The following is a 13,071-nucleotide window of genomic DNA, read 5'->3' on the forward strand; positions in this document are numbered from 1 at the left end:
TGATTATAGTAATAGTATTACAAATGATTTATAATATTATTTAATTATGCTTTGCTTATTTCACTTTAGTTTTTTGACATAACTACATAATGATTGCCATTTTTGTTTCTATTAGTCCAAAACACAGTACTGAAATCTAAATATTCATTTCAATAACAATAGTACATGAGTTAATATTTCCCCTTAATTTCTATAAATCTGTAGTAAATGTTTCTCAATTTCTTTTGGTTATTTCATATCCCATATTGAAGAAAACATGAGTATGAAAGGGAACCTCAGTTTATGAATGACTTCCCTTTTTTTATTGACTGACTCCACCTCCATTATGTAGCCTTTCTGGTTTTTTGTTTTGTTTTGTTTTGTGGAAGTGAGATGATTTTTAGAAGTCTTAGTGGTCCTCCTCTTTAGCAGAACATTTCTAAAGAAAAATACAAGAAGATTTAGAAATCATTAGAACTTTGGACTGGACAAACTCAGAATGGTCCCACATGGAAACTCTGGATCTGCTGGTAAACTCTTCTCATTTATTCTACATTTACCTTTAAATGTAGTATGAAGTTAACAGTCAGTGAATCTTATTTAATAGTGATTGGCATTGGGAAAGTATGGAATGGAAAGTGGGCATTAAGCTTTTATGGCAGTAACTTGTATCTGCCATAGATTCAAAATTGAAAATGGGAGATAAAGATTAGATTTGGCACCAAAAAAGATTACTTGGCATCAGTTTTGTAAAATTGCTGACGTAAAATTAAGAAAGGACAGACCTGTACCCCTGGGGATAAAAATATATGTTTATAAAAAATAAAAAATTAAAAAAAAAAAAAAAAGAAAGGAGTTGAAATGAACTGAACCAGATTGAGTAGGAAAGCAACAATTGTTAGAAAACATGGACAGACCATACAAGAATGAATACTGATTACAAGTTGATCACTTAGGGAAATTTAAATAGCATCCCTGAGTGTTAAAATCTGCATTGTGATTTTTATGGATATGATAGACTTGTTTAGCATTTAAAATTTTTTCAGAGCTTTTCTTTTAAAAGAAGATTTTATTTCTTTATTTGAAAGAGAGAGAGCATGAGCAGTGGGAGAGGGAGAGGGAGAAAGCAGACTGTCTGCTGAGCAGGGAGCTGGCTGATTGGGGACTCGATCCCAGGACGCCAGGATCGCAGCCTGAGCCGAAGGCCAGTGCTTAACCAACTGAACCACCAAGAGGCCCATTTTTCTAAACTTTTTAATCACAGTATAGCGTACCACATGAAAGTGTGTCCAAAGGGCACACTTCAGTGACTTATCCCAAAGTGTGTGCTCCTGTGTGGCCACCAACGCGTGCTAGCTTTTATGTCAGGTTAGAGTAAGTGAGAGTAATAAAAGCTTTAGAGCTTTATGCTCTATCTAGGGATAAGATCCAGTAATTTAGTTTTTCACATATAAACATTGTCACTTTAGTCCATCAGTGTTCAGCTACTGTTTAACAGACATGGTGTCAGTACTGGTGAAGCAGAGCTGACCTTGATACAAAGAATCTGTTCCCTTCTGGAACTTAACCATCTGGATCCAGTGGGCTTGGAGATCTCAGTAGTTGACTATCATTCTGTGCCCCTGCTAATCTTCATCGGTGCTTTTTTGATTTTCCAGGTTTTAAGGTCTGCTCTTGAAATTCTTTTCCAAACGCAACTTGCTCCTAACTCCTCATCCCTAGGTCGCCTGTAAACATGAACATGTCCAAAGCTATTTCACTGAGACTATAGGATCCTGATCCTATGAATATTTCCTGCCCAACTTACCATTTTGACTTTTCTTGCTAACCTTGAATCTCTGAAACCATCTGTCTTCTCCAAAGCCTCTTTTTGGGAAGGCAATACTTTTGTCCTTTTCTTCCTTTTTTTTTTTTTTCACAGACTGTAGAAGATGTTTCACCCTCTTGAGTCCCTCCACTATGGCTGTGGTCTCCATCCTTGGTGCCTGTTTGATCACCAGTTCTATCGGTGAGTGCTTTGTCAAATGCAAATAATGCTTCATGAAAACATGCTTCATGATTTCAAAGGATCAGATATTAAAAGCAGAAAATAGGTCCTAACCATGTGACACTAAAATATGAACAAAATAGCATGGTTTCCCCCAAAATAAAATAAACTTTCACAGGAAAAAAATGTTCACTTCACTTAGAGATTTAAAATATGTCTACCTAAAAAATAGGGAACAATACAGAGGAGGAAAAAACTCAGAATTATTGGGATGAAATGGAATTTGAGGAACACTTTAATAAATTCAGTGCCAAAATTTACCTTAAAATGTATTGAGGGTGGCCAGATAGACATCAGTGAGGGCACAGGTTCCTATGTTAAAGTAATCATAGGATGGTAGCTGGGACATTTGAGGGGGGTGGTTTGGGGGAGGGTGAGGGATTTTTTTCAAGATAGGAGGTAATAGGAAAATACCTCCATCTCGACTTCCATTTAAGTAGAAAAGTTTCAGCCAGATTTCAACTAGTATTTTAAAAAATTCTTGATGTTTTCCCTATATGTGTATAATGGGCATTAAATTACTTAAGACTGTTTTTTTCATCTTCATCAGGAGCCTTCTTTCTATCCATCTTAGGAATTTGGAGAAACTTACATGGCTACCTATAAAATTTTGTAATATATTATTTACATAGTAAACTCTCTGTGGAGATTATATAAATCAGCATTATTGCATTACTTAGCTTAGCTGGTTTTATGTCCTTGCTTCATCTGAAGCCTGTGATGCTGATATTTGTACTTGGGTACCCATGAAATAGCATTCTCCTATTATACCATGGATGAGTCTGGGAATGCTTCTCAAATCTGGCTTTGAAAAAATAAATAAATAATCTAAGAATGATAATTCTCCACGTGCTCTTTGGATCCTGACAAATGGCTGTCTTTATGCATTGTTGCAGGGGGAGAAGAGAAGGAGCTGAGGCTCAAGGATGGTGAAGACAAGTGCACCGGGAGATTGGAGGTGAAAGTCCAGGAGGAATGGGGAACTGTGTGCAATAATGGCTGGGGCATGGATGAGGTCTCTGTGATTTGCAGGCAGCTGGGATGTCCCACTGCTGTCAAAGCCACTGGATGGACTAATTCCTGGGCGGGCTCTGGACGCATCTGGATGGATCATGTCTCTTGTCGAGGGAATGAGTCTGCTCTCTGGGACTGCAAACATGATGGATGGGGAAAGCATAACTGCACTCATCAGCAGGATGTTGTAATAACCTGCTCAGGTAGGACTTGCGAAAGTCAAAGCCTCGACATGAAATGCTTTGTGGGGGAGAAATATGTAGATGGGTTAAAAATGAAAAGGAGCCAGTTTTCGTAAGTCGTCTGTTTCCTATATAAAATCACCCAAACGGTTGCCAAAAGAGCGGATGATGCATGACAAACCCCATTGAAAAGAAATCAAAAGAGATTATGAGTACCACAATCGATGAGGAAGTGACCAGCCTCATTTTACAGTTAGGAATCTTACTGTAAGTCTCTACTCCTACTTAAAAATATCATATCTAAGTGAATTCTTTGTCCTCTTTCTCAGTATTGTGCTGCTTTTGGACTTTGAACTTTTTGTCCATTCCCTGATAATCAACTTACTAAATTGAGAAATAAATATTCCTAGCACTAATCCTTTGTTGAAGGAAGGATGTTTTGCTAAGTATAATTACTTTTTTCAGTATATAATTCTATTCATTTCATTTAATGGTGAATTGTTGTGTGTGTGTGGGGGGTTAAGATTTCTTTATTTGTGAGAAGTGAGAGAGCTGGGGAGCACAGAGGGAGAAGGAGAGAGAATATAGAGAGAATTCTCAAACAGCCCCCCTCCCTGAGGGCAGAGCTCAACACAGGGCTTGATCCCAGGACCCTGAGATCACGACCTGAGCCAAAATCAAGAGTCAGATGCTTAACTGACTGAGCCACCCAGGTGCCCCATGGTGGTTTTGATTTATAAAACATTTCAAAAATTTCACCTCAGTTGACCTTACAATAACTCAGAAAGTTCTGTGTCAGACCTTTCTTCTATAAATCCCAAGTCATATTTATGACCTAGTTCAGATTCTTGGGCTTCCCATTTCTCCTTGTTCATTTCTCTGGCCTCTCTCTCCTATCCCCCTTCTCAGAAACCGTCTCCTCTACGGGATTGATTTTTAGAAAGGACTCATCTCTCCCCAAGCATTGGGGTATATTGGGAACAGCACAGGCTAATATCTAGAAAAATGTGGAACTGAATTCCAGCTCAGCCACTCATGAATTTATTTTGAGCAAAGTTCTTAAAATTTTTTAAACTTCAGTTTCTGAAAACTCGGTGCTTTAATACATGTAGAGCTCTACCTTTTTCTTCTTCCTTCCTTCCATCCCTGCACTCCCCACTCCTCCTCTTCCCCCTCCTCCCTCTTCTAATTTCTTATTGTTAATCATTACACCAGAAAGATAGGGAAGAACAATAGTAACATCTGCAGCAAATTTAAAAATCATAAGTCTTGCCAGGCTCAGGGAACCTAGGTGGCTCAGTTGGTTGAGCATCAGACTCTTGGTTTTGGCTCAGGTCATGATCTTGGGGTGGTGGGATGAAGCCCGTGGTCTGGCTCCACACTCAGCACAGAGTCTGCTCATTCCCCTCCATCTGCTCCTCCTCTCCACACTCTCTCTCCCAAATAAATGAATACATAAAATCTTAAAACAAATAAGCAAACAAACAACTCTTGCCAGGCTCTTACTAGTATTATTGCAGCCTACAGAGCCAACGGTTTAAGCTAAGCCATCAGTGTAGCACTTTAAACTCTTGTTTTCTGTTTTTTCATACTTAAGGATAGATTTTATCAAATTTTCTTTTTGAAGTTTATACAGTGAATGCGTCAACTGGTGCATGCCGAGCCACCCAAGGACTCCCTAGTTTCATGAGATTTCAGAGGCTGTATCTAATGCTTAATGCTCAGAGCCTCTGTCTCTCAGGAGGTTTTGCTATTACCACACACACAGGGACAATATAGCATAGCAGTCAGGAAAATAAACGCTGGTGTTAGACTGCTTTTTCTTTTCACCTCCGAGCTTTGCTCTTTTCTGGGTGGGTGACACTGTGATGATGAGGCGTATCAAGAATACTTATCTGTGAAGTAGAGTTAATGGGAATAACCCCAAATGTGCAGTGCTGTGAAGATTGATAGCATAAGTGATACACTGGAGTGCCAGATACATATTCTAATTGTGAACTATTGCTTTTATGATTATTAATTGTCCAGAGTAAAAAAAAAAAAATCCTGTTAAGTAAGAGATCTTTGCCTGGTATTTAGAGCTTTTAAAAGCAACTCCCTTTCTCAAAAAGAGAGCCTCTAAAATTTTGTTCAAGCCCAAATAGTTTTTGCTTTTCAAGTGTCCCCAGATTTCATCCCACATCTCCTTTTCTTGGGTATTTTAGTCCTCATAGAAAATCTAGGGAAGAGTGTATAGAGAGATTTTCCTTTATGAAAAAGCTGCTCTTTGCTAAAAATGGTACCAGATGCTTTGGGGGTAGGGGAAGCTTTGATTCAAACAGGAGATGGGTAAGAAATGAATTATTTTGATTTATTTTTCCTTAATTTTTATTAATTTGGTATACCATAGGATGATTTGCAAACTATTGTGCATGCTTAGGCATTTTTATTTTTCCCTTTTTCCTGTTTTCTAATTTTATACTTGACCTCAGTTTGCCATTTTTGCTTCTTTGTTGGAGGAGCTAATTTTACTTTCTCTAGTTTTTAAAATAAGTGCTTTAAGTCAAATTGACCAATTTCTATATAAAAGGGTGCTTACTTTGTCTTAATAATGGAAGCAAATAAAACAAAGCAGAAAGAAAATTTTAATCTGTAAAACATTTTCCTTGGTGAGTAGGTGTAGATGAAAGTGCTAGTTGTTAGCTGGTCTTTAAACAATTACAATTTTCCAATATGTAAAGATGGGCAACATCCAAAATGAGGCACCATTTTTAAGGACAGCATCAAATCTCAAACACCCAGAGCAATCTTGTTTCCTACAGTCACTTCTGAATGAATATGACTTCTGAACTCTGGTCTTTTCTCTGCTCTAGATGGATCCAATTTGGAGATGAGGCTGGTGAATGGAGGAAACCGGTGTTCTGGAAGAATAGAGGTCAAGTTCGAAGGACAGTGGGGAACAGTGTGTGATGATAACTTCAACATAGATCATGCGTCTGTGGCTTGTAAACAGCTTGAATGTGGAAGTGCTGTCAGTTTCTCTGGTTCAGCTAATTTTGGAGAAGGTTCTGGACCAATCTGGTTTGATGATCTTATATGCAGTGGAAATGAGTCAGCTCTCTGGAACTGCAAACACGAAGGATGGGGAAAGCATAACTGTGATCACTCTGAGGACGTTGGAGTGATTTGCATGGGTAAGGACTGGTCTGGGTTTGTTCTGTTCTTCCTGAGAGGACAAAAGAATGGGGGTGAGGGTCTGAAAAGCCTGAACTCTTAAAAACAGATTGAGACGTGCATCCTCCATCATCTTATTATGACCCATTTCAGGTTCCCCACCTGATACCTGTGGAGATTTTACCTTAACTGAAAGGAGAATAACTAGGTTAGGGAGGAAGGATGAGCAGTGAAACTGAGATTCCAGTCATGAGGAAAGAGGGAGGTGTTTGGAGAATACCCCAGTCCTCCTCCTTCACCCCAAGCCCCCCAAAAAAGAGAAGAAAGAAAAAGAAAAAGGGAAAAAAAAACAGCCTAACTAGAAAATTGTACTTTTGGGATGAGTTTTAAAAATGAATCACACTCCTTACCATCCTCTCCCTGCAAAAAGCTTAACCCACACCTTCCCAAAAATATTAGTTCAAATTTACAGAATCAAATGATAAAAAATAGTTTGGTTTTCTATTAAAATCTCATTTAAGCTAGTGTTATGATAGGAACAGACTCTGTGTCTAGAGACTTCCGTGTTTCATGCTTGCTCAGGGGACAGGGACATTGAATTTGTGTGTGCAGGGATGACACCCCTTTTTCACCTGAGTTCTTAGTCTGAAGCTGACCTAGTAGGTCCTGAACCCCAGAGAACATTCAGAAAAATATAATAGAGTAAAAATGTCTCTGTATTCACCAGATATCTTTTTTTGTTCCAATCAAGAAAACTTGATTCAAACTTTAACTAACTAGCTGACTTTAAGGAAAGAGGATACTGACTCAGAAAACTGGGAAATTGAGAGGGTACGCTTGGCTGCAGGCATGGGGGCACTCAAACACTTACACAGTGTCATGGGGATTCTGGCTCTTTTTCTGTTTCTTACATTGGCCTTTGTTGTTGTTGGACAACATGACCATCTATTATTTAAACTACAAAGAATGAAATTCCTACAGAAGAGATGGAATTTGTTAGCTGAAGAAAGCAAGAGAGACTGGGGATCGAAAAGAGCACAGGACTTACCTTTCATTCTCCTTTCCCCACCAAAATCTTTCCAGGTCCCCAGTCAGCACATTTCTTCTCAATGCTTAGCACTCACAGTAAACAGTACTGGGGCAGCAAATGCTAAAATTGCCAGAAGGAAAAGGCAACTTATTTATTATAAGACATTGCTCAAGATCAAGCTCTGTTCTCTGAGGAATATTGATTGGGGGAGGTGAAAGTGGTAATGCTGAGGTCCCCTTTTCTCTTTGCTTGCTTTTAGGCTTAGGAAGTGGTCACAAAGGGACCAGGCATTTGACGCAAACTGGGTAGTTACAGATACTTAAGGAGTCAGAGGCAGAAGTCATTGTTGAGTCCTGGGCAACCAGGAGTATGCCCAGGTTGTCCTGGGCAACCAGGCATACCACCTGAATGCATGCAAATACGGATTTAGCAAGAAAAAACAAATAATTCCAATAAAAACTCTGTGATAGTCAAACAAATCTCTAGATAAAATGTAGCCCCTGGATCTCATTAGGAAATTTTTACTTTCCTTTTTTTTTTTTTTTTAAGATTTCATTTATTTATTTGATAGAGGGATTGAAAGTAGGGGGAGTGGCAAAGGGAGAGGAGAGAAGCAGACTCTCCAGTGAGCGCAATACCTGACACAAGGTTTGATCCCAGGACCTCAAGACATGACCTGAGCCAAAGTCAGACGCTTCACTGATGGAGCCACCCAGGTGCCCCAGGAATTCTTTTTATAGTACATGTTTTCTGTACTGAAAAGTCCTGTCTTCTTCTTCCAAAAAAGTTATTATTGAAGCATCATTGACATAAATGCTACATTAGTTTCACACGTACAGCATATTGGTTCAATGACTCTATAAATTACTCGCTGTTCATACAATAAGTGTGGTCACCATCTGTTACCATACAGAGTTATTACAGCGTATTTGACTGTATTCCCTATGCTTTACGTTTTATCTCTCTGACTTATTTTATAACCAGAAGTTTGTATCTCTTGATCCCCCCACCTCTCTTCTGGCAACTACCAGTTTGTTCTTTACAGTTAAGAGTCTATTCATTTGTTTTGTTTTTTAGATTCCACATATAAATGAAATCCTATGATATTTGTCTTTCTTTGTTTGTATTATTTCACTTAGTATTATACCCTATAGGTCCATCCGTGTTGTTACAAATGGCAAGATCCCATTCTTTTTGATGGCTGAGTAACATTCTATCATATATATACACCACATCTTCTTTATCCATTCATCTATAGATGGACATTTGGGCTGCTTCCAAATCCTGACTATTGTAAATAATGCTTCAGTAAACATAGAAGTACATGTATTTTTTCAAATTAGCATTTGCATTTTCTTTGGGTAAATAGCCATTAGTGGATTATATGGTATTTATCTTTTTAATTTTTTTATTAAGTGTTTTATTTAAATTCCAGTATAGTTAACATACAGTGTTATATTAGTTTTAAGTGTACAAACTGGTGATTCAACAATCCTATGCATTACTCAGTGCTCATGTTGATAAGTGTACTTCACCTGTTTCACCCATCCTCTCCCCCACCTCCCCTCTGGTGACCGACACTTCTCTATAGTTAAGAGTCTGCTTCTTGGTTTGCCTCTCTCTCTCTTTTTTCCCCTTTGCTCATTTGTTTTGTTTCTTAAATTCCATATATAAATGAAATCATATGATATTTGTCTTTCTCTGACTAACTTATTTTACTTAGCATTATACTGTCTAGCTCCATCCATGTTATTGCAAATGGCAAGATTTTATTCTTTTTATAGCTGAATAATATTCCATTATAATATAATATATTATAATATATAATATAATATTCCACTACACACACACACACCATACCTTCTTTATCTGTTTATCTATCGATGGACATGGGCTGCTTCCATAATTTGCCGATCATAAATAATGTTGCTATAAATATAGAGGTTCATAGATACATTCAAATTAGTGTTTTTGTATTTTTTTTGGAAAATAACCAGTAGTGCAATTTCTGGATCATAAGGTAGTTCTATTTGTAATTTTTTGAGGAACCTCCATACTGTTTTCCATGGTGGCTGCTCTAGTTTTCTTTCCCACCAATAGTACAAGAAGGTTCTCCTTTATCCGCATCCTCGCCAGACTTGTTATTTCTTATCTTTTTGATACTAGCCATTCTGAAAAGTCCTATCTTCTTGCCCAAGCTACCCTTTCTCCACCTTTAATGATTTCCAGTGTTATTATATGTTTCTCTGTCCCTACTTAGAGTCCTCCCTTATTTTTGTTTTTTTAATCATGATTTGTTTTGTGCCTCTCTTACAGATGGAGCAGATCTCAGCCTGAGACTGGTAGATGGAGTCACTGAATGTTCAGGAAGATTAGAAGTAAAATTCCAAGGGGAATGGGGAACAGTGTGTGATGATGGCTGGGATAGTCATGATGCCGCTGTCGTATGTAAGCAACTGGGATGCCCAACTGCCATCACCGCCACTGGTCGAGTTAACACCAGTGAGGGAACGGGACACATTTGGCTTGACAGTGTTTCCTGCCATGGACACGAATCTGCTCTCTGGCAGTGTAGACACCACGAATGGGGAAAGCATTATTGCAATCATAATGAAGATGCTGGTGTGACATGTTCTGGTAAGTTAAAATAAAAAGAAAAACAGAGAAGGAAAGACCTGTGTTCTTTAGGAGTAGGAATGGGCAAGATGGGAGAGATAGAAATAACTAATTATTTCCTTGTTGTAAGGAATCGTAAACACATTCTTTTTTTTCCTTTCTTTTTAAAAAGAGTTTATGTATCTATCTATCATCATTTGGAGAATATGGGCAGAGGGAAAGGGAGAGAGAGAATCCACAAGCAGACTCCATACTGGGGCTTGATCCCACAACCCCAAGATCAGGATCCCAAGATCACAGATCTGAGATCACAACCTGAACTGAAACCGAGTTGGATACTCAACCTACTCAGCCACTCAGATGTCCCCATTCTTTATTTGACTAGTTTGGAGGGTTGTCTGATTATTTTCTGTAGTAATTATTCAGGGTGCTCTTAGGGACCACATTTCAGATTCTAAGTCCGAGACACAGAATGTTATGTCTTTTTAACAAATCTCTGACTTGCTCATATTTTTCTGCCATCAACAGTTTTTATTAACCCTTGCAACTATAATCCTGTTTATAACCAAACTCATGGCCTATACTGGCTATTAAAAAAAAGTCAGGAGATGGATATGTCATCATTTCCAATGCCTCAGTATCTGGGAAGGAGCAAGATAAAAACAAACAAACAAACAACTCTATCCTTTGGTTGCTAACTCCATATGTCTCTATGGACTAAGTTTTTGTTTCTTTTGCAGATGGATCCGATCTGGAGCTGAGACTTGTTGGTGGAGGCAGCCGCTGTGCCGGGACAGTGGAGGTGGAAATTCAGAAGCTGCTAGGGAAAGTATGTGACAGAAGCTGGGGACTGAAAGAAGCCGATGTGGTTTGCAGGCATTTGGGATGTGGATCTGCTCTCAAAACGTCCTATCAGAGTTATTCCAAAGTTAAGGCAACAGATACCTGGCTATTTTTAAGCAGCTGTGTTGGAAATGAATCTTCTCTTTGGGACTGCCAGAACTGGCAGTGGGGCGGCCTTAGCTGTGATCACTATGAAGAAGCTAAAGTTACCTGCTCAGGTAAGACTTTCAGTCAACGTGTGAAGATGTCGAATTCCAGGAATGTAAATTTCCAGTAAGATCCTTGAAACTGATGAGAAACATTGGTCCTTATGACTAGCTCTCAGGAAGGAAACCAGAAAATATCTATTTCATCATGTGTTTCAGATGAATTATATCTTTATAATGCATTTTGTGACTTGGTCAAAGGTATGACTTGTTTTATTTTGTGTTTGTTCACTTTAGTTTTTCAGTAATTTTTTAAAAAGATTTAATTATTTATTTGGGAGAAAGAAAGAGACTGAGCAGAGGGAGGGGCAGTGGGAGAGAAAGAGAGAAACCCAAGCAGACTCCCCACTGAGTGTGGAGCTCATTCTCACAACCCTGAGGTCATGACCTGAGCTGAAACCAAGAATTGGATGCTTAACCAACTGTACCACCCAGGTGCCCTGTTTTTGTTTTTATTTAAATAACAATTAGTTAAGGGGCACCTGGATGGCTTAGTTGGTTGAGTGATCACTGCTTGATTTCGGCGCAGGTCATGATCTCACGTTCATGTCAGCCCTGCATTGCGCTCGTTAGGGAAATGAGTCTGCTTGGGATTGTCTCTCTCCCTCAGCCCCTCCCTCACCTTTCCTTCTCTCTCTCCCTAAATGAATAAATAAAATCTTAAAAATATGCTAGTTAACATACAGTGTAATATTAGTTTCTGATGTACAAATAAGTGATTGGACACTTACAAAGAACACCCAGTGCTCTTCACAAGCGCCCCCTTCCATCTCATCGGCCCCACCTTCCCTCTGGTAACCATCAGTTTGTTCTCCGTAAAGAGTCTGTTTCTTGGTTTGCCTCTCTCTCTTCTTTTCCCTATGCTTGTTCATTAAGAAACAAAACAATTGAGTCATTTTTAAATCCATGAAAGTATTGAAAGATTAAGGATTAAAATTTTGAAGATAGAACTTAAATGTGTTTCATGGGAATGTCTCCAAATGATTTTAAAAATATGTTGGATTAACATGCATGACTAACCCTTGGGCTCCATCTTTCTATGTAAGAACTTCTTTTTTCTGAATGCTTTTGTGTATTTCACTGCAACCTCTGTTAGCAGGTCCAAAGTGAGCTGTGAGTTGGCCAGGTTTAAGGAAAATCTCTAATATTTTATACTAATCACATTTACACAAATGCTAACGTTGAAAAGTGATGCCTTCTTTAACAACTGTCAGGTAACATATTGACGTAACGATTACCAATATGGTAAAAGAAAGACTCTAGGGAAAGCCACCTAACAGCAAAACCATTCACCATGTAGAGATGTGGTCATGTGGTGCTCTGTGTCCAGTAACCGAAGGCTTTACTTCAGATACATCCTGATCTACACGTGCTCCTATGTGCATTACCTGATGTTGTAAATGGTGTCTACCTCTAGTTACATAGAAATTATCCTCTGATTGGAAAATGACAGTCTTCTAAGGTACAAATCTGAATATACATATCTGCTTTTCAACCATTCTTCTTTACCTTTTAAAAGAGATTTCTTGATTAGACAATATAGTCACATGGTTCACACTTTGTGTGTGTGTGTGTGTGTGTGTTTAATGGTTCACACTTTGAAACGAAAGTGTAAGCTCTTTCTGAAAGATATCCCCAACTGTCTAGTTCTGCTCTTCACGGGCAACTTCCATGACTGATTGATATATATATATATATATATATATATATATATATATACACACACACACACATATGTTTGTATTTACACAATATATCTCCAAAAGAAAAAAATACATATATTTTATATACATATAACATATATATAGTATATATTATATTTACATTAATATGTATAAATGTATTTATATGTATAATAAATATAATAAATGTATTTAAATGTATTTATATGTATAAATGTAAATACAAACAAATCTATATATAAGTTTCATGTCATTTTGTTGTTCAAGTGATGGCATATTTTGTAAATTGTTCTGTACCTTATATTCACTTAGTACAATA

General features: G+C 38.0%; 1 protein-coding gene across 6 annotated transcripts in view; it reads left to right on the top strand.

Moving 5' to 3' along the window:
• The first annotated feature begins 367 nt into the window (after positions 1 to 367).
• The window catches only part of CD163 (CD163 molecule), a 32,174-nt gene continuing 19,470 nt past the window's right edge, over positions 368 to 13,071 (top strand). For 5 of the 6 annotated variants that reach the window (XM_059403630.1, XM_059403631.1, XM_059403628.1 and 2 more), the window contains exons 1-6: positions 368 to 509; positions 1,901 to 1,987; positions 2,923 to 3,243; positions 6,075 to 6,395; positions 9,722 to 10,042; positions 10,762 to 11,082. In XM_059403630.1, the coding sequence (XP_059259613.1) occupies positions 479 to 509; positions 1,901 to 1,987; positions 2,923 to 3,243; positions 6,075 to 6,395; positions 9,722 to 10,042; positions 10,762 to 11,082 (1,402 nt within the window). In that variant the 5' untranslated portion in view covers positions 368 to 478. The remainder of the gene's footprint in view (positions 510 to 1,900; positions 1,988 to 2,922; positions 3,244 to 6,074; positions 6,396 to 9,721; positions 10,043 to 10,761; positions 11,083 to 13,071) is intronic. The other variant, XM_059403633.1, reaches the window with a different exon arrangement.

Source organism: Mustela nigripes, chromosome 6 (genome assembly GCF_022355385.1).
Source record: "Mustela nigripes isolate SB6536 chromosome 6, MUSNIG.SB6536, whole genome shotgun sequence".
Taxonomy (NCBI): Eukaryota; Metazoa; Chordata; class Mammalia; order Carnivora; family Mustelidae; genus Mustela; species Mustela nigripes.